This window comes from Patiria miniata, unplaced genomic scaffold (genome assembly GCF_015706575.1).
Source record: "Patiria miniata isolate m_02_andy unplaced genomic scaffold, ASM1570657v1 HiC_scaffold_21, whole genome shotgun sequence".
In the NCBI taxonomy this organism is placed as follows: Eukaryota; Metazoa; Echinodermata; class Asteroidea; order Valvatida; family Asterinidae; genus Patiria; species Patiria miniata.
The window spans coordinates 656390-677819 of record NW_024037060.1 but is presented as its reverse complement, the minus strand read 5'-3'; the positions used below and the strand labels follow the sequence as shown (position 1 = coordinate 677819).

The following is a 21430-nucleotide window of genomic DNA, read 5'->3' as shown; positions in this document are numbered from 1 at the left end:
AATCTTCAACAGTTTCATCTTCCATCTTCAGAACGTAAGGTCCATGCACTTAAATCCAGACTGATATAATTCCAATACATGCGTTATGATGGTGTACTCCACTGCGCGGTAAACCACGTGTGTCTCAAATATTGTTCTACGACAGACCGGAGGCTAGTCGGTCCAACACACGTGTTCTCGCACGGAGCGGAAACCGCGAAGTTTGAAAGTAGCATTTTAACACGTGGTCTAGCCAGAGGCAAACTGCAGCTCAGCGGCTACGCATAAAACTTTGTGCTTAGCACAAAACTTCGCTCAACAATCAGTTACATCAGCTAACATGTCACGTGGCAAATATTGCCATCAATTGACTAGCTCTTTACTGACTTTTGCTAAGGACATACATTTGCTAAGATTTTTTTATTTTAGAAGTTTCCAGAAAATTGGACACAATTCAACCGGAAACCATCGCATGGTATCTTTTGCTGATGACCTGTTGTTGCTTAGTTGAAGTTCTCTGTGCTAAGTAAATTTATTGCTTAGCTGCTCTATGACATGTGTCCCTCACCAGATTTCTAAACCTTGTGAATGCGTTTTGGACTAAAACTGAAACTACGCCACGTCTTAAAAAGTACATATTGTGACTCCTGTTCAAATAAATGTTAACCGTATTGAGGTTACTTGAGATGTTTTTTCAATTTGAAAGCAAATGATTCTTTACCAACAGCAAATAATAGTGATGCAATATTCTTCGATTTTCATGATTCGTAATGTCGGTTTCACTATAACTTCAATGTGTCTAGTGACTGGCAAATAGAGAAAGTGTCGACGAAGTAGAGCAACTATGTGAACATTAATTCGCATGCAAACACTGTCTATGCGTTTGCGATATAACATTGACACGTTGTAGAAGTGTTAATCAATATTCACTTCAGAGATACAAAAATGTCAAACTCAAATCCTACAGATTGTTGATGAAATTAACTTAACAAAAGACACCTCAAAGATTACTGCGAATGCAATCAATATATAACCGAACAGGCAACGGGAGAACGTCAATTTGAGATTTAAGTATGTACAGGTAAGAAATGCCCAGCATGAAATGCTTACGGCTTTACGTACGTGTACATTACTGCACGACATAAAACGCGTATAATGGCCAATAACTTAACCTAATGGCTTTATTGACCCAACCCAAATAATTCCCAATCACACTGACTCACAAAAATCACGCGTAACCCCGACCCACTGAGATTTCTTTCTCTTATTTTCTTTGGCTTCTATTCTCCAAAACCGTATTTTACGATTTCTATGAGTCTTGATCTTTGGACTTCCCGTGTTGGTATTTTCCAAATATTTCTGATCGCATTTCAGGAGGGTGATTATTCACTTCTCGACGGCACAGCAAATACACCGGTGCTTATAAATATAAGTCCCGTGTTGAGGCCCCCGGTCCGTGCACGCGTTGGATACATCGCACTGGTGCCAACGCAGCAATGTTAGTATCATGTTTATTAGACGAGCCGTCATAATTTCGCGCCGGTGATACGACAGGTAGCGCCGGCGTGGCGGATTCGTGCACAGGTGTCGAGACGACCACGAACAAATTATTATTAGAAAAAATATCATTCCAATTTAGGTCAATATTGTTGCTTTTTCCCCCCTGAGGGTCTTGCTCACCCCTTTCTTCAAGAGGGGTTAAGTGTGATTGTTCGCTGGAAAAGAAATCATAATCTGGTTTAATAGTTTGACATTCCTACAAGATTGCAAGTGTTTAAAGATGTCGCGTAGTCATGAGTACTGTTGTGATCTTAAACCAAAATGTGTTGGCTATCCTATAAGTCTGTCTCCTTTTGGTACCGTCATTGACTTTATAAATACAAGGTTTATTGTTTTATGACATAATCATAAGAGTAACAATTCGATGGAATGGCAGTTAATTTAGTTATAGAAATTGTTTTAAGTTAACTTTTGACTAGTCGATTCACTTAATCAAAACTTGCTCAATCTCATGTCTTTTGAGATTTTGCCCAACACCGGTATGAAGTCATTTTTGGTTAATTTTGCAAAAAAAAATAACAATTGTGAACAACTTTTTTGACCAAGTTTGGAAAAACTCAAATTTGCGCAACTTTTTTTTATTACAGCGTATAGGTGTTTTGCGCCAAATATCGTGAACATGCTAAGCATCAGATCAGTGTGCTAAGTAAAGATAATCAGACAACTAGTCATTCACAATATGCATTACAAGGCATTATTTTGGCAGGCATATTTTCCGTGCTCAGCATTTATTTGTGCATGAAATTATCCGCATCTTATTCTTCTGTTGTTAAACTTGCTGTTATTTTAAGGGTTTTACTAATGTTGTTAGAATTAGCATGCTCACGTGAAAAGAAAAGAGAATACAGACCTTCTAAAATGTTTTCATTATCGAAGCCTTAGAACCTCCACTCCACACCATTTTGCACGACACCACGAAATCTCGACCGTGTATTTGGACCCACCGTACCGTGTCGGTGTGTGCCTAACCTTGTTTGAACAACGAGCAAACCTCCCTCCATTCAGAATCCGAGGGGATACAAAAAAGAGGCCCCGAATTGCTCTTTTGTGCCTCAATATAAACTCTGAATTGGCGACAATTATCGGGCAAGTGCTGATGTAAGGCATTAGCGGGCGCCGTTTAGATGAGCAAAAGCAATCGATGTGTCGATTGTTGGAGAGGGTTTGTCAAGGGGTGAAAAATGGTTGGTCGCCCCCCCCCCCCAAAGAAAGAATCCAGACACAGGTGTTAGTGAACTCTGGTTATGATTCAGGTTTAAAGGCGTGAATTGAATAACGCTCAGGTTGACCTCTTTAAGTTGTTTTCCCAAATCAATATAGCTTGTGTTAAGTTACAGTGACTGAAATTACAGAAATCGGTCTGTGTATATTTTTGGTCGCAGATACATTAAATGGACTTTAAAAAAAGCTTGAATTAAAAATTACAATATGGACACAAGATTGTATAACTTTCAGTGCACAAAAAAAAAGGTTTTAACAAAACTTAAATTTGTTATCTACTCTTCTTTTTACCTACCAAAGAGTAAAGCTCACTCTATGCGAGGGAAAATTCATGGAACAATGGATGAGAAAAAGTGAGATTTATTCGGTATAACAGATCAAGTTTTTCACTAGAATTTCGACTGAAGTGGCTTTCATTTTCAAAGGACTTCAGTCTAAAATTATAGCTTAATCGTCTAGTCCCCGGTTTCACCTTTTTGGAAATTACGAGTAACACGCACGCGTATCAGAACATTTTAAAATTGACCAACTCCCAAGGCAAGTTGTGCATACAAAATGGATTAAATGAACTATTTCGCAATTGGCATCACTATAGGTTTGACGTGTAATTACTCATAACCACACCTTCTAAAAAAGCAGGTCTGCAAGCCGTCTTAGGAATACCATCCCCCTTTGACTGACGTCATCCCTCAATATCGTCTATTCTTGATTCAATATTTCAGGCCTTTGTCTTTTTATGCGTTGACTGCAACGCCTGAAACACACCCATCCCCCACCTTAACATATCTTGGACTTCAACACCCTAGCCATCCCAATCTCTGTATCTGCCCACCTCCGAGTCCGTGCTTGATACCCAGGTCCACGCTTGACCCTTTCCCGTAGCCCTGTCAATCCACCTTCTCGCGGTTTGACAATGCAAGGGGCGATTCGCAAAGCTGCCAAAATATTTTCACTTCATTTCCATACTTAAACCCTGGCGTTGTAATGCAAGGGGCACGCTTGATCGCCTGGGTAAACGAAAAACGGTGGACGCTGGCGACTGGATGGCGCAAACCCACACAAAGCAGGCTCGACCATTCTCTTCCATCTCCTGCCTTTAGTACTAGAAAACTTCACAGGAATTCCCCAAACCGATTCCACTAAAACATATTTACTGAACTAATCTTATAAGAACATCTATTTGTCTGGTATACAGTTTAGAAATGGCAGCGGTACCCACGACTAAAAATACCGTACTGTCCCGAGCGCGGAGCTGTGTACACAGGTCACACCATTTTGCACCAAAAGTCAACACGTTGTACGCTGGCCTATCAGCGGTCAATTTTTGGTAGACTTTTATACGTAACGTATTAACCTCTTTTTGTTACACAGGATGACGGTTTGTTTGCTCTGTGAGTTGAATCATTACGATAACACATGGCATATCCGATGTCCTTCATGTTGCAATATGATTTGGGTTAAATTATCTCTCAGCTGAAATTGCAAGTTACTTTTAGAACTTCCACTTATCAAAGTACAGAAAGACATGATTTGACAGAAGCTAGAAGAAGCCACAAGACAACAAATTATGTTAGGTTCAAAAGTTAGGTCCTCTATAACTATTGCAAATTTAACCGTAACTGGTCTGTGGACCTCAAGTTTGCTCAAGTTTTCCTTCTTTCGTCCAATGTAAAAACCAACTCTTCAACAGACTTCGCCACATAATGTGCGGTAATTTCTAAGATATAAAACATTAGGGCCTATGATGTCAAGTTTTTCCGTTTTACTGTTTTCTGCATCTTTCAGGGTTCAATTCCTCAAGCAATTTGACAGAATATAAAAACCGGAAAACGAAAGAATGAACCAGTTTATAAATAATTGGAGCACGTCATTGCATCGAGATGTTTAAAACCTTGGATTTGGTACGAACTTTGTGTACCAAGTTTAAACGATTGTAATGCAACACTTTAGGGCATAGACAATAATTTGGAAAAGTAGGAAATCATTACGAAATTGGAAATAAAGTATACGTACATAATTCAAACTCCTTAACACCAGCGTTTCGTTTTGATGATAAGTTGAGAAATGTAAAAAGTTTGGGATTTTGTCCTCCATGTATCAGGCTGTAGTACTGTTGAAAGAATAAGGGCAACCCAACTGCGCCATTTCTCTTCGTAAACGTGTTGCAAAATGTTTGTGATTGGCACTTTTTTTCCCATGCACACGGTAGATGCCCGAGAAACGACTGTATGTGGAATCAGACCCTTCTTTGAAAAAGAAGAATTTTATTGCGTGTTAAAGCAATATATTAAACGTGTACGGTCTAACTCATTATAGACTAAAATGTTGGAAACAAAAGACAAAAGTTAAAACATAGGACATCAATTTAACTCACCTTGGACATGCGCCTATCGGCTCCCGTCCCTTCCTCATCTTTGTACAAGATGTCCGCGTTGTTGTTAGGAGGCAGGAGCTCATCGAACTTGGGATTATCTCTGTGGATTCGTCCGTCCGGCGGACCGCTAGCACCCAGCGTGTTCTCCGATACGTTGGGTACCCGCTGGCGGAGTGTCAACGGGGTGGACTGCCGCGGTCCTTTGGACTGCTGGCTGGCCCTCCCCGTGCAGGCTCGCGTAGTGGAGCCCAGGAGAAGACAGGCAAAGGAGACAGTCAAGAGGAGCTTACAAACACCTTGCATGATGACACCTGATTTACAACTGCTCTTTGGAGTCCGCGATCCGATTCAGATGCGTTGCTTAGGCGCGTACTAGGGTAGTTGTCGGTATGGCGACGCCATACCTGTCCGTACTGTAAAACACGGTGTCATTATCTTTCTGATTTATCGACAGGTGTGTAATGAACAGGTGTCATGTACACCTTATCCCAGGTCTAAAAAGATGGCTTCCTGTATAATTGTCCAGAGTTGTAACTTCAACAGGAGTTTAGGAGCCTCGGTCCAGGTTCTGTCATGCTATGACGAGGCGGGAGCGAGTCAGGAGTCGATGGGTATCGAACGCGGCCAGGTGCGACACTGAACTGACGTGTGAGCTGTGCGGAACGAGGCGTGCCCTTTGATGGGCCACCAGGGGTAAAAGACCACCGAATCAGTGCCAGAGACACGTCAAAGATCAACGCGCTGCAGTGTACACAAGAAGGATGATGACGGCTCGGCACAAGCCGGCCCCTGATTGGCCCAGTCGGCATGACAAGTGTCGGCACAGTGTCCAAAGGGCTCGTGATTCGCTTGTTGGAGTTTGGCCAGACCGCATAACTCCAGTGAGCAGGCTCTGGTGCACGTGTGTACTTCACCCACGCACAACACTTCTCAGCCTCGCATGCACTGCCTGCCGCCCTCGTGTTGTAAAAAACAAACTCACATTGGTGAAGATTGTTCAACGATAACAAGTGGCCACAAAAATGCCTTTGACGTGCAGCGGGCAGGCGGCACGAACTATCTTCAATGAAGTCAGGTCAATGTCACGACTGGCTCAAGATTCACAACTTACCCGGATCTACATCCTTAAAATCATTCCCTGATCAGCCCATCAGTAACTCCCCCATCTTGAATATTAAAGATGAATCCAAGTCGAATATACGGTATCCGGATGATGCGGAACAATCCAAAATCCCAAGCAGGAGATGAAAATTGCATCAGCCCAAAGCGATAAGTTGCCCAAGTATCAAACATGAATTGTTGGGCCTTCTGAGAGAGCAAGGCGCTCGGCCAACCTATTAGATGATATCACGTGATGATGCTCGATGACATTACTGCACGTTTAACTCCAACATAATCTCAGACAGCAAGTAAGAACATTGGGGAAAAAACACTCCCATCCAGCTGTTGTGAATGCAGCCAGAAATATGTATCAATCCTTTTCAACCAAAACAAATGCCTGCAAGAAAAAAATAGAAACGTAATGATTTCTAGTTTTGTTTAGATATTGATGAGGGTTCGGGCGTGATAAACTACGGATAATAAATATTGGTTCTGAAAACTTTTCAAATTTATGATTTAAAAAAGAGATATGTTGATGATTAACTTCAAGTTCTTCCCCATGGAGAACACAAAATATTAAGTAAATCTTTAAAACATTTTTTAACATATATCATTTCAGTTTCTGCCTTTGGAGTTTACTCCAAGCAGACATAAAAAATAAAAAAAACATGATAATGTACCGACATTATAATATGTCTGTGCGACACCCTAATCAGTTTTGACTGCTGTTTATCAATGCTGTGTAGCTTTAAAAAAAATGCAATCATGTTATTTTTCAATAATACATTCTGTTATCAAATTCAAGCTCAAGTTCAAATTGAAAGATAACACTTTCCAGTGCTGGACTGCCTTTCGTCTTTCTTATCGACTAATAACTACAATCAGTATAATCTCGACGCATGCGGGCCCGAGGTATTCAAATGCTATAATTGGACAAATGAGTAACCGTTGTCCAATTAGTTGTGTATTGTGGCTATCAGAAAATGTTGATCTTTCTGCATTGCGCGGTCTCGAAGAAAATCGCACTTCTAGACACCCTTTCAGCCATTGTGAAGTTCAAGGGGACTCTTAGCCTAATTTCCAGGCGCTTGTTCATCCGATGTGAAATGTAACGAGCAGCCAAAGCCGCCTATAAACCGCATCGCCGGTAACGTTTCCGTTGCATTGTTGGCGGGGCAGCGACTGGATCGTCGGTTGGACAATCCGCAGTGAATACAAACGTCAACATCCGCGGGCCATTTCGCGCTTATGACATGCGGCCAAGTGCGAGAGAGCTTGAGAGGCTGCAATATTCTCACCATGTAATCCAGTAGAAATTTTCTGAACCTAGAAATCTTCTTTCCTATGAACTTTTTTTGTTGATTTGCATTCCCATGGGGTCCTTGAACAAATTCAGCTTGGTTGCCCAAATGGTACGTTTGGGCAACTCTGCTAATTTGCATAAATTCAAAATGGCCGCCGGACGCCATCTTGGAAATTTATCTTTTGAACCACTTGTCCTAGAATGATGTATAATATATCCATTAAGGGGTTTTGTGATGTGTAGAATCCATTTCTGGGGTTATTTTTTTAATTCAAGGTCAAGTTCAGGTGATAATGGCCAGTTCAAGGTCGAATTTGACCTCTTGGTGGACAATGAAAAAAAATCAACTAAAACTTACACTTTAATAGTTAATGATGCCAAAAATAGATAATCAAACAATATCAGCCCCAATTACCCGTAAAAAATGGTGAGAACTCAAATTTGTGTTATTTTTTTCCATTTCAAGGTCAAGGTCAAGGCTAACTGTCACATTTGTTTTAGATGTTTTGGCACATAAAGGACCCTATACATTGGAGTAAATCTTTGCCGGTGAGTGGGGGAAATTCGACAGGCAGGCTGGAGGGGGGGGGGGCTGGACACCACATTACACTAGGGGGCGCCCTTCAAAATATAGATGTAACAATATATTAACATGTATACTCACGCTTACGGTACATCAAAACTGCGCATTTTTAAAGCTTTTTTTGCTTTTAGTTAAGAAAGATCACAACGGAGGCACGTGGTATTCCAGTCAACAACAAAAACTATGATCTTGGTGATTTCACTCATGCCAAGACAAAACAACAAACTAGTACTACACTGCTTAGGTTTATCTCCAAGCTAATATCAAACGGTGAAGTCACAAAAACATCACTGAGTCTTTCGCAATCCATACAATATCTAATTACCAAAACACGTAACCAAACAACACTTGGGTTGGGTGTCAAACTACACCACAAGTTTGGTAGCAGATATCTCATTGACATCTTAAATGAACATGGATACACTGTGTCTTATGATGAGGTGCTGCGGTTCCGCAAGTCGGCGGCCAAGTATGTAAGTGACAATTCTGCAACGTTGCATGGAATGATGGGGCTTAGTCGGACAGTCGGACTCGTATTTGGCTGGTATGACAACTTCGACTTGCTGGTGTCAACTCCAAATGGTCGACGTGAGACACACCCCTTACAGAAATGTCCCATGAGCATCCCATGGGATTCCCATGGGGTCCCATGGGATTCCCATGGGACCCCATGGGAAACCCATGGGGTCATCAAGAACACCATGTAAGTTAAAATGATCACCATGGGAGATTTTATGCTCATCATGGGAAACCCATGGGAACACCATGGAGATTGCATGGACAACATGGGAACACCATGGGGATTTTACGAGCTCCATTGGAACACCATGGGAACACCATGGGGATTTTATGAGCTCCATGGGAACACCATGGGGATTTTACGGACACCATGGGAACACCATGGGGATTTTATGGACATCATGGGAACACCATGTGGAATTAATGAACACCATGGGAACCCCATGGGAATTTATGGACACCATGGGAACACCATGGGAACCCCATGGCGATTTTATGGACACCATGGGAACACCATGGGGATTTTATGGACACCATGGGAATACCATGCATTGGGATTGTATGTCACCATGGGAACACCATGGGGATTTACTGGACACCATGGGAACATCATGGGGATTTTAGACACATGGGTACACCATGAGGATTCGGACGCCATGGGAACACCATAATGTGGGTGATATAAATTATGGACACAATGGTAACACCATGGAGATTTAAAAGGCAGCACGGGGACACTGCCGGGTTATTCTGGAGAACATGCATGTGCCATGGAAAACCATCATAGACCCAATTGCACTCCCAAATATAGGAAAACCTTTCTTTGATTAATTACTTATTCGCCTAGCTGTAAATTTGAATTCAATTAAAAATATTTCCCTTGTGGTCATAGAGGTTATCAAGAATTCTATTTGTTACGCTGACCATGGGAAACTCCTGTGGATGTTCACCAATTGAACACAATGGGATAAACACCATGGGACACCATGGGAACACCATGGGACACCATGGGACCACCATGGGACCATCATGGGACATTTTTGTGAGAATCGCTTACAATAACGAGTGTTGTAATTGCACATTTTTGAATTTTTCTGTTGACGCCATGGCAACAGAATTTCAGATGCACCCAGCTGGGATTATCGAGACTGGCAGCACTCAGCCTGGTGTCAGTACTCTCATCATTCCTCGCCTCACGACCAAGCAGTCTAAGTCTGTGGGCAATAACAGGGCCATTCCACTTATGCACTATACTGGTCCGAAGAAAGTGAAGCCCCCTGCAGTACCTACTAGCAAGACTGGGATCAGCTAACCAGAAGCCAGGGCGTACTCAAACCTGGGACCACCTATATGTTTGGTCCTCTGATTGATGCACCACCCTCTCACCCAGACACTATCCTCACAACGCTCACTTACATGCAGAGGTCACTGGTTGATATGGGGATGGCATATGTTCATGTTTGCATGGATATGCAGTTGTATGCAGTAACCAAACAGGTGTGCTGGTATCAGCCTATGCAGTTCAAAAATGTCATCACCCATCCTGGTGGGATGCATATTATACAGTCGTTCATTAGCTGCATCGCGAAGCTGATGAAAGGTTCTGCGTTGGAAGTGTATGTTGCCGCAGCATATGGGGGGCTGACCGGTATTTTCAATGGGAAGTCTTGTGGTGTATCAGCAGCACTCTTGAAGCGCTTTCTGTCAACTGGACAAAAGACATTTGAGCAGATAGAGATGTATCTGGAGAGTGCCCGCCTCCATCCCACTGGCAGACACTGGGTGGACAACTTCCTTCTCCCAATGCTCCTAATTCACCAGTTTGAGCGTGCAGAGAGAGAGGGTGACATCTACTTGAAGCATTTGACCATGAAGCGCATGATGAAGTACTTCTTTCTCGCTGGTCATGTGCAGTACGCCCGCTATCTCACGCAGTACCTCCTGGAGATGCGTGCACTCCATGTCGAAGACAAAGTGGACCTTGTCTGTCGGCACCATGATGGATACTGGAACGCTGTCTCTGCTGACCAGTTTGGTGAGCAGACTGCCATCAAGATCGGTAAGGGAGCTCTCAAGGGCATGACCCTTTCGACTGAGCTAGTTTGTGAGTGGATCGACGCCTTCCCTATCACTGTTCACGTCGCAGACCGTGTGGACTTTATCTACTATGACTATACTCCAGGCCAATCGGCGCAGAAGCAGCACAAGGAGGAGTTGAAGCACCGGCGCATCATTGATGCACATGATCGGGGTCTCATTGATGCAGAGGTGGAGAAGTACCTACACCCACTGGAAGATCACCGCCCTCATCTATACAATCCCGTCACTGGCCAACGTGCCTCCGCTGATGTGAATGTGGCGGATTCAATTGTGATTGGAGAAAAGATGGAAAGCAAATACATTGCCAGTCTCCCTGACGGGTTCTACAATGCAATTAGTAGCCCCATCAAGACGATGCATATTCTCAAGAATCAGGGCAAGGGCAACAAGGCCAAGCCAGTAATAGACCTTGAGAACATTTTTCTCCGGCTATTGCTGATTGGTCAGCGGCGGCAGGTGGAGCTTGAGCCTCTGTTTGCCTACGAACTGTGTGCTGTGCCGTCATCGCTCATTGATGGGCATGGTTGTCTCCGTAAAGCCAGTAAGTCTGGTCTGGTCAAACGCCTCGGCGTGCTTGAAGTCTCGCCATCACCTGCTGATATTGTCATCGTGGATGTTTCACAACTGTTCTACCACATTGTGTGGCCACATGGTGGCACTGCCTCAGATCTGATTGCGTCCATCCATGGTCGTTTAAATCGCTATCCAGATGGTACTGAGAAAATTGTTGTCTTTGATAAGTACCAAGATGTCTCTGCCAAAGATCACGAGAGAATGCGGCGAGCTGGTGAAGTTATCATCGATTATGAACTATCCATCACAAGTCCTCTGCCCAAAAGAGATGTAATCCTGCATAGCAAGAATAACAACCGGATGCTGGCGAGCATCTTGTGTACCTTCAATCTAGGAGATAAGGCGACAATGGAGACCCAGGACGATGGTGTGTTTGGTCATGATGAGGCGGACGTTACCATGATATCATATGTCCTTCAGGCTGCCAACAGTGACAAGGGTGTGATCTGTGTGCTTAGTGACGACACAGACGTATTTGTTCTGCTGGTCTATTGGGTCTATCGGACGAAAATGCAGTGCAAGGTGCAGATGGAGCGATGGGATGGGACAGTGCTAGATATCAATGCCACCTGCGCCAACCTAGGACCAAAATGTCTGCAGCTGCTAGGCATGCATGCCCTCAGCGGTTGTGACACAACATCATATCCCTATGGCAAAGGCAAGATCGGTGCACTAAAGACCTTGCTCGCTGGGGACTTCCAAGGTTTGGCTGATGTACTGGGTGAGAAAGGAATCGAACGGGCAGATTTGATGGAGGCAGCAGAACCCTTCTTCATTGCTCTGTATGGTCAGCCGCCAGAGACACCTATGGAGTCTGCTCGCTTCTCACTTTTCACCAAGAAGAAGAAAACTCCCAAAGTCATGGCCCTTCCTCCAACATCTGCCAACCTGTTGCAGCACGTGCTGCGGGCTCACCTGCAGGTCATGTTGTGGAAAGCAGCAGGACACCAAGCCCCACCAGACGAGTCAGCTGATATCACTCACTTTGGGTGGGAGATGCGGGATGGCATTCCCGCTCCTGCCATTGCTCAGGGTGATCCAGCTCCACCAGAGTTAATTGATGTGATTCAGTGTCAGTGCAAGGCACAGGGCAAGAAGTGCAGCACCAAGGCTTGTGGTTGTCAAAGAGAGCATCTTTCGTGCACATCATACTGTAACTGCTCTGGAAAAGAGGGCTGCTGCAATCCGTACACTAGGAAAGGAGATGCTCAGGCTGGAGACGAGGGACGTGTGGAGACTCGAGAGATCGAGGATGATGAGGGGGAGGATGTTGAGGGAGAGGATTCCGAGGATGGTGTGGAGCAGGACAGTGAAGACCATGAGGATGTTGAGGGCAGTCTTGTTGATCCTGATTACGTAGATGATGAATGGGAGTAAAGGATAAAGATTATAGGCGATACCAGATATATTTTTGCTGCATAGCATGTATATAACCACATGTATATAACTACCTTTTTATTTATTGTTTAAGAACAATCCTTATAACATGATCCTGACAATGACAAATAATGTGACATATGTGCATGGATACCAATAAATGAGATTGAAAGGTACGTGTAAGTCGAAGTTTTCATTCATTGTCCACCAAGAGGTCAAATTTGACCTTGACCTGACCATTAGCACCTGAATTTGACCTCGAATCTTAAAAATAACCCCAGAAATGGATTCTACATACCACAAAACCTCTTAAAAGAGATATTATACATCATTCTAGGACAAGTGGTTCAAGAGTTAAATTTTCAAGATGGCGTCTGGCGGCCATTTTGGATTTATGCAAATTACCAGAGTTGCCCAAACGTTATATTTGGGCAACCAAGCTGAATTTGTTCTAGGACCCCATGGGAATGCAAATCAACAAAAAAAGTTCATAGGAAAGAACATTTCTAGGTTGGGTCATTGCGTCTATAGGAATGCCAACTGGACTAATGGGCCATGATTCTTGGTTATAAGTCGGTACAGTCCGATTCGATGGACGAACGGAGAAAAGTTCGATTTTTGTTGAAAGGCGGCTCGCCCACTAGTGGTTCCAATTTCGAAACACCGTTACGAAAAACGTTTGGGTAAACCTGAGGTTGCGTTTCGAGTTTAGGTAGGGGAATGTATATAAAGACAAAATGGAAAACTGAAATTCAGCATTGAACATTAACAAATCATGAGGATTATAAAGTTACTCATAAAACAACGGAAAGGTAAATTGGTAAATTCAAATAAAGAATAGAATTAAACCTAGTTGTTTTTGCCTTCATAGAACTTTTGCTAATTCCAAATATAGTAATTAAATACAGAACAGTACGTAAATATCGTAAGTTCTAGCAACGACAGACGGGTATTGCACATTAAAATATTTTAAACACATTTCCACCTTTCTTTGCACTTTCAGGGGAGTCGTAGTGAATGATTTTGCGATGTCAGTCAAACTTGTCACATATCTAGCGGAATAAATTGGGTGTCGCTGGAGACTTTTACGAGTCAATCGTGCGGAAAACGGGCTCAGCAGAGGGGGTCCCGAGATGGATGATTGACGGGCAGGCGAGGTAACGGGCCGGTGGAGGACGGTGAACTTGACCATGAACGCTGTGGTCGGCAGCGTGGGGGATTTTAACACCCTGGTCCCAGACACTTTGGGCTTGCTGTTCTGGTGGGTTGTGGAAGCGTGGTCATTTTGGATGACGTATATAAATACAGTTCGGCTGGAATTTGAGCGTGAAGTCAATTGCTCACGACAGCGCCTGTTATACCAAAAACCAGTATTTGCTTATCATTGATTTTTCCCTCGGCAGTTTGTCAAAACCCACACATTGGGGGTTTGTCGGCTATTGTACAAATGTCACTTCGCATTTCGAGTGGTGATCAACAACTTTTTCTGAGTGACGTATTCATTGTTAGCCGTTTCCCAAACTGAATGAAGTATTTAGTCATCTAAAGAATTCAGGTTTGCCTTTTTTTACTTTTGTCATTTCAAGGGTTGGAAGCAAATGTGGTAGACTATTGTGCAATGTTGTTCTATTTCTACCTCAAGGCTTCTCAAATATAGATAAGTCGGAAAGAGGCAAATATTTCGAAGGTGTCGCAGATTTATCAGGAAATGTGACATTTGCCATACAGTGGATCACAGCGTGGGCTTTGTGGCAAGTTGGGCATGGTTTCTTACACCTTCAGTTTGTTCCATTCCTGGCGCTCCACCAAGCTAAGTGAGAAATCAACCAGGCCTAATGTAGATTACTATATCCGGCATCAGCTAACTCTATATGAGCGAATGCGATTCCCTTGGCGAAAGCACAAGCTTAAAGCCGGATCGATCATTAAAAACGAGGCAAAGCCGAGTGGAATGGAACATTCCATCTGTGACCAAGTTTTCATTCCATTGCACGAATGTGAAACATTCATTATTTGCTTTATACAACACCAGAATAAATCCTCGTCATCTGATTGGTCAGAGCCAACAATAGCGTGACCGTGTGAGAACTTCTATTCCTGCGGTGCGTTTGCGCCGTACGTTGCGAGGAATAATTCATTGACACGTGATTAACGACCTACCAATCAGATGACGGGGATTCATTCAACCAGACTATTTAAAACATTGCCGATAATTATGGTGTACGTTCGAATTATCATTTAAACCATGTATGCTGGACCATTATTTCTTCATCGCTCTCAACTTTCAGCCCTGCAATGTGACAGTGCGTCCCCGGCCCCTGGCGCCTGAAAAAAAGATAACATATACTGGGACAATATTGGTCCTCGCAACTCACATTCTACATGCCCCACCCGGTAACTTCCAATTCGGACACTTTGGTTTTTTTTTTTTACTCATATCAGAAGTCATGAGTGACTGCATACAGCTTGCATACAGATTTCAAATTCAAAGTGGCTTGATGTAAACCGTATAAGGCACGACTCGGGATTATTTCGCTTAAGCCAGATATTGACCTATTCATATAGTTTTCGATAGCATGAGTCATTTTTAGAAATTGAAGAACACCCCAATTCAATTATGTCTTCCCAAACAGTCGATGCAGTGGTGTATATATTCCGACCGTTAATCACGTATATTGTTTGTGCGATAGTGTATCATTCCGATGAGATGCGAGCCCAGCCGTATGCTACGGGTGAATTTTCACGCGAATACCGAATACAAGCACACAATTTTGCCAAGATACAGGTTGTGCTGAGATAAACTAGATTACCGCTTAAATGTCATGACATGCGAATGACATTTACATTGTGCTTGGGTATTAAGCAAATTCCCCCGTCTGTCAGTCAGGGGTCACACGTTAATATACATCTGTTTATGACCTGGCCGGTCTGTACTCTCACGAGAGAGCAAAACCCCGGTCTGGATGTAATTTTTGTCCAGATTCAGCGAGCCCATACCGAGCCTTCTTAATCTTGTGTCATAAAGGTGGTTTCCAAACCACGGTTTCGTCTCCTGTTCGGCTTCGGACTAAGAAAACTTACAGTCTCACTGGGTTCATTCTGAACATCAAAACGAACATTTTCTAGATTTCTTTTTGACAGTTAAGGCTTCTCAAAATAGTCTGGAGCTGGGGATGGAGCCGCAGCTGGAGGAGAAATCGAGTTTTGAGAACATGACCATTGCCTGTACCAATAACAGCCAATATATTCACACATAACTAAGCCACGAGAGGGCTCACTCATATGCGAACCGGTAGGGTAGCCAAACCGCCAAGAGTCCCTTTAATTCCAAAATAGCTTACAGACACGCGCCATTAAATTGAACCTCTCCTTAGTAATGGTAATACAATTTTCAACCCCGCTTCTGACAAAACTGTCATCATCTCGGGCGAGTGGGAAGAAACCCAAATGTCAGCCGGACTCGGGAACGTCTTGCAAGATGAATTATTGGATGGCAAATAAACGAACTTAAGCACGTGTATTGGATGTTGTAAGTTAATCAGATTACAAAAATGGATACGCCATTTTCAAACACGTGGGCGGTGTCTTGCGCTGCTCTTTAAAGAGAGACGAAAAATAGTCAACTACGTGAACCTGTGCATTGATGGGGATAATGCCTAGTCTCGATACCTCAGAAGACATTTCGAATTAAATTATAAACTGACTAGAATTCATCCCAGTGGCTACACTTGTCCACTCTTGCATCTGTTTAATGACGGACAGGAATTGCGCCCTCTAGCGTTTACATCCCTTGAAGTCTTATTTGCCGATGCTGAACTGTTTCTGTGCCTTGTTGTTTTGTCTATATTTCGTTAAAGATGTTTTCCTTATGGTATGTTCATTGATTTGAAATTTCTCACTATTTTACAAGGGTCTGCTTTTTTTTTTTTACAGCTTATGTGCTTCGAAAATGCAGATATATTTTTACGCAATTCATGGAGATCTTCCTCATAAAGATTATCCTTAAAAAGTCATATCATACAAAATACAGGTTGATCATTAGGGAAAGTTTGGGTTTTGTATCCGTTGCATGTAGTAGTTGCAAACGAAGAAGGTCAAAGAACTACATGTATTGATATAATTCTGATAATTTGTGGAATGCATGAATCCATGTTATCCAAAAGATTACAAAATTATAAATGTCGAAATTTAGATGAGCATGTTTTTTTTTCAACTCACCGCAACGTGACTTCGCGCCAAAAGCTGACCTCTGAACTTGAACCTGAAGGCCAATTAAATTGCGCCGTCGATGACGTAATGGCGACTGCAGTGGTCCACGCACAAGAAAATAATGTACGTACGGTTTGGCTTCCCGATACCGGACATGACCGTACAACGGAGCGTTCAGTTGGGACGGATGGTCCGACCATTGCACTCCATGTGTAGTCTCTCGGCTTTGACCTTAACGTTGATGTAAACCTCTTTGGTAAGGCAACACCGACGTGTCGCCGCCCGACAAAGCATTCTTGTCAGATTCGGGGCAGCTATGGACGACCGTGGCGCGGCCAACACGCAATGCATGTTCATGTACACCCTTGCCCCATTCTTCTTGCTCTGAATAAACCATTGATGTATCTCTAAACACGGGTTTTCGATTACCCTTTTCATTCTCTCTTTTTCTGTTTCTTCTTTCATTCCAGCGGCGGGAAGCCCGAAAACCATGGTACTGCATTAGCAAATCCGTACACGGAATAAAACGACTGGAAATACGGTAATTACTCAGGCTACAGAACCCTTACACTGTCACGCTGTCACCACTTTATCAAATCGCAATTCATGTTCGTGCAGATAGCAAAACTTTAATTGTATTCCGTCGCTATATCAGATTCTTGCCGACTCTATTTCTATCGCAATCGTACAACATTGATCAGAAGGAAGTCTCACAAAATGCCTGTTAGGCCTACGCCATCGTGTGGGTCATTTATTTGGAACTGACAGTTGTCATTATGTCCTCTTGGCACTTCACAGACTCACTGACTCATTGTCACCTTTGATCCGGGCAGTGTTATCGTATAGGAGTACCCTGTAACGCCAATGAATGGAGGTAAATCCAGCCGATTGTGTACACAGATGAATGTAAAGTCTTCCAATGAATAGCAATTTTGAATCAGTTGAATATAATATTTCAGCTGGGATCTGCTTTTGTATAGGCTTGCCTTGGCCTTGTTGCTTGATGTCTTCCGTTGTCATATTTCGATGGTTGTAGACATTCCAAGGCTTCTGAATTTGCAAGAGGCCAGACAATTATTTTAGTGGATACAGAGAGCGACATTTTAGTGGAAACATTCAGCATGTGGTTTTGAATTACGGTCAATTTCTGCATCGGTACAAAATCATTATCTATCGAAAATAGACAAACTTCAAAACATGGACGATTCTCAGACGGTAAAATAATAAGGACACTTTATTACCCGCCTGTTAAACCAAACCGTCCCCTTTAAATTCCCCAAAGCTACGAATCCTTTTTGTCTACGCCCTTTTCATGATATTGGCTGGCAAACAGAAGAGACTACGGTTATTTTGTTTCCTTTCCCGTCTTTTCCATCGTCGATGGCATTGGCACGCACCTTTGGAAAATTAGTCACGCAAGCCTGGAAGCCACGCTCCGGGAAAGCGAAAAACTGGAGCCGTGAGTACGTAGGACTGCATATCGTGAACATTTTTACTTGAGGACATCCCAACCCCCAATCGTAAAGTAGAACTATTTGCATCCATTCGCCTGTAGCTGTCTTGTTAAAACTCGAGTCTGGGTTATATTTCCTTCGGCATTGCTCCGAGAAACTGAGAAACCCTCCGGTCCTCAGAATATGAGTTGATAAAAGTCTAATCATTTAGCTTTACTGCGGGGCCAAACGCATGCTCACGCATGATTATACGGAACACCTTCAGCAGAGAGCCCAGAATAAAACCCATCTCGGTAAAACAGAAGATGATAATTTTCATCTCAGCAGCGACTGACGCGGAGACATCTTTCAGTGGTCCTCCCTTTAGATCGGCGAGGGAGAGGCTCGGGTATTAATAGGCACCAGGTCAGCACCCCAAGCTCTTCTTATTTCCCCCCTCTTGTTTTTTTCCTTCTCTATATCTCTTTTCTCTTCCTTCTTTGTTGGCACGGCAGGGTCCAAGATGATTGAAATGCTAGACACGGCCAGACGCTTGGATATTACAGAAAATGGGTTAGTTTAAGATGAAGGCTAGACTCGCTCCCAGTCGACCGTCAACAAGTCCACATCAGACTTGATTGATACTGTTTTTTTTTTCCCCCAAAGTTGAAGAGTTCAACACAGTGAGGAGATAGCGGTTCGTGGGGTAGCCTTATTCTCATGGACCGTCGAAAGAATTGATTGGGAAGGAAAGAGGTGATGTATATTGGCAGTCTCTTTGTAGGAAAGTAGGGGCAAAGTGATACGTATGATTCTCAAAATAGCTAGCCAATAATGTGTCATTCTATCGTGAAAAGCAACATAATTGTATCAGGTAAAAACTAAAAATAACAAAATCGATGACTTGTAACATCTAATGCATCCCTTTTGGACAATCTTGGACTTCCCCTACCCCCCTTTTTGAAATCCTGCCATCCGCCACTCTGACACAAGCAAAAATATTACACAAAGAAAACTGCAATAACGTACAGACCATTTACATCTGTGTTTCAACCAAAATCCAGGCCAGTGTTTCAACCAAAACCAGGCCAGTTCACAATTCCAGCACAAGCATCATTGCAAAAATGTCAGTCGTCCGATTTTAATCAAAGCGGCTCCGAGTGCAAATAAATAAAAAAGGTCGACGAACTACACAAGTCTAATCACATAATATTGCAAGACAGTAATACAATGACCTCATTTCTGCCTGTTTCCGGCATGCTAATAATCGTCTAAGCACCGGTCTGCTGCATAATCGGCGCTGATTCACTGAATTTTAATTGATCGCCGTCGACTTGTGTCATAGTTATTTCACCATGTACCAAGAAATAACAAGAAATGAATAAGCCAACGCAGATTGCAGGCTCGAGTGATAAAATAGTGCCAAAAAATATAAATCACGTCAATATCAGTCACCCTTATCAAAATGGCCGAAATAAATAAACAATTCTTATTATTTCTGTTGAAAATAAAAATGGCTTATACAAATTCTACTTAAAATCTTGTACCTAAACTAATTAGGGCCTAAACTTTTTAAAACTCTATACCAGATGCCTATTCAAACAAGTAGTCCAAAGCTAATTCGTGAAAGTGCAAGAAACACATGCCCATGAATATTCTTGTAATGTCTGTAATGTCGTAACCACATCTAATGGCATCTTCCTTTCAATTTTGAACCGCAAAACGCGCGCGATGTTTCTTTTCTCTGTTCGAGCACGTGGCACTGTACGTGCATGGCAAATAATGGGCTGTGTCGCCTTATTGCGTTGTATATACCAATAGTTATTTCCCAAGTGATAATTAGGAGCCGGAGCGCCCGCTCTCACAAATTCAATATCAACAATTGATGGAAATTACCTGCATTTAATCTAGCGAACTTCTTCTTACCTTAACTCCCCTGATGCACTACTTTGCCATTCTCCACTTCCACGTGTCAATGACGATGTCCAAGCGATGATGCGGCGCTAAAGGAAAACACAAGTGAGCGAAGGGGTATTAAGCCCTGGTGCCTGCACTGCCCATCCACGCTGACGGGTTATTGGCAGGCAGCTAGCTACAGCCAAGGTGAAGGTGTACACATACACACACTAGGATCGCCAGACTTCGCCCACGTTATCACGACTACCGTCCATGCAGCGCGAGACCTTCCCAGACCGGCAAGCGCCACCGCTAACCCCTCTGTCGCTCGCTACACAGCCTCAGACTCCAGCCCCGTAAGCCGCACGCTAGCCAAATGATCTTGTTTATTTTCCCTCGTGTAGAATATCCCCCACTCTCTGTCTCTGTCTCTCACTTTATTTGTTTTTTTCTTCCTGGCTTTTATATCCCGTATCGTTGCATCGCTGAAAGACAGAACTGGAATGAAACCGCGGTGGTTATTGAATGACTTTCATTTTATGAGATGTTGGAGGAGGAGGAGGAACCTGTCTACGTTTTCAAAACTGACGCAGTTCGTTCTTGGCTTCCGCGCCACGTCACGCCACAAGATGCGGAGGCGGTGGAGGCCAATTTCATTCAGTAAAAAAAAAAACCACGAGTCTCAAATAAACAGGTTGCGAATTTCCGAGCCGTTAATGTGTCACCATTTCAAACATCACATCAAAAAAGAGGAAGGGAGCGAGAGAACAACTAATCGTTTCTTTTGCTGTGGACAAATTTCACACCTCCGCGTCTTTTTATTTTTAATAGACGCCATTTTTATTCTTGGCCACTGCACTTGGGCACAAAATGGCAGTATTGCCACGACCTTCCCTGCACGTACAAGCCAAGTTCCCGGGCACCTCTGAAGTCCATTATCTCGCTTCTGTCTGTCATCGTTGAACCCGCCGCGAGACGGGCTTTTGAAATCCAATTGGGCTGATCATCAGGAATAAGACATTACCTCACAAATTGGGGCGCTGTTGCCGATTGCCGGCGCAGCTAGGTCGCAAAATACAATAGTCATAATAGTACGGAGTAATTACCCTGAATGGTTGGATCCTAATAAAAAGATACACTATGGAGAATTAAGTTCGCTAGATCGGTTCGAAAGCATCCCACAAACTGAGATAAACTTTGGA

At 43.1% G+C, this 21430-nt stretch overlaps 1 protein-coding gene across 1 annotated transcript in view; it reads right to left on the bottom strand.

Annotated features, from left to right (window-relative positions):
• LOC119729696 (indian hedgehog protein-like) overlaps positions 1 to 20540 on the bottom strand; it is a 33929-nt gene extending 13389 nt beyond the window's left edge. The window contains exons 1-2 of the mRNA XM_038202378.1: positions 20259 to 20540; positions 5135 to 6632 (exon numbers count right to left, since the gene is read on the bottom strand). Coding sequence (XP_038058306.1) covers positions 5135 to 5437 — 303 coding nt within the window. The 5' untranslated portion in view covers positions 5438 to 6632; positions 20259 to 20540. The remainder of the gene's footprint in view (positions 1 to 5134; positions 6633 to 20258) is intronic.
• Between the last annotated feature and the right edge of the window lie 890 nt (positions 20541 to 21430).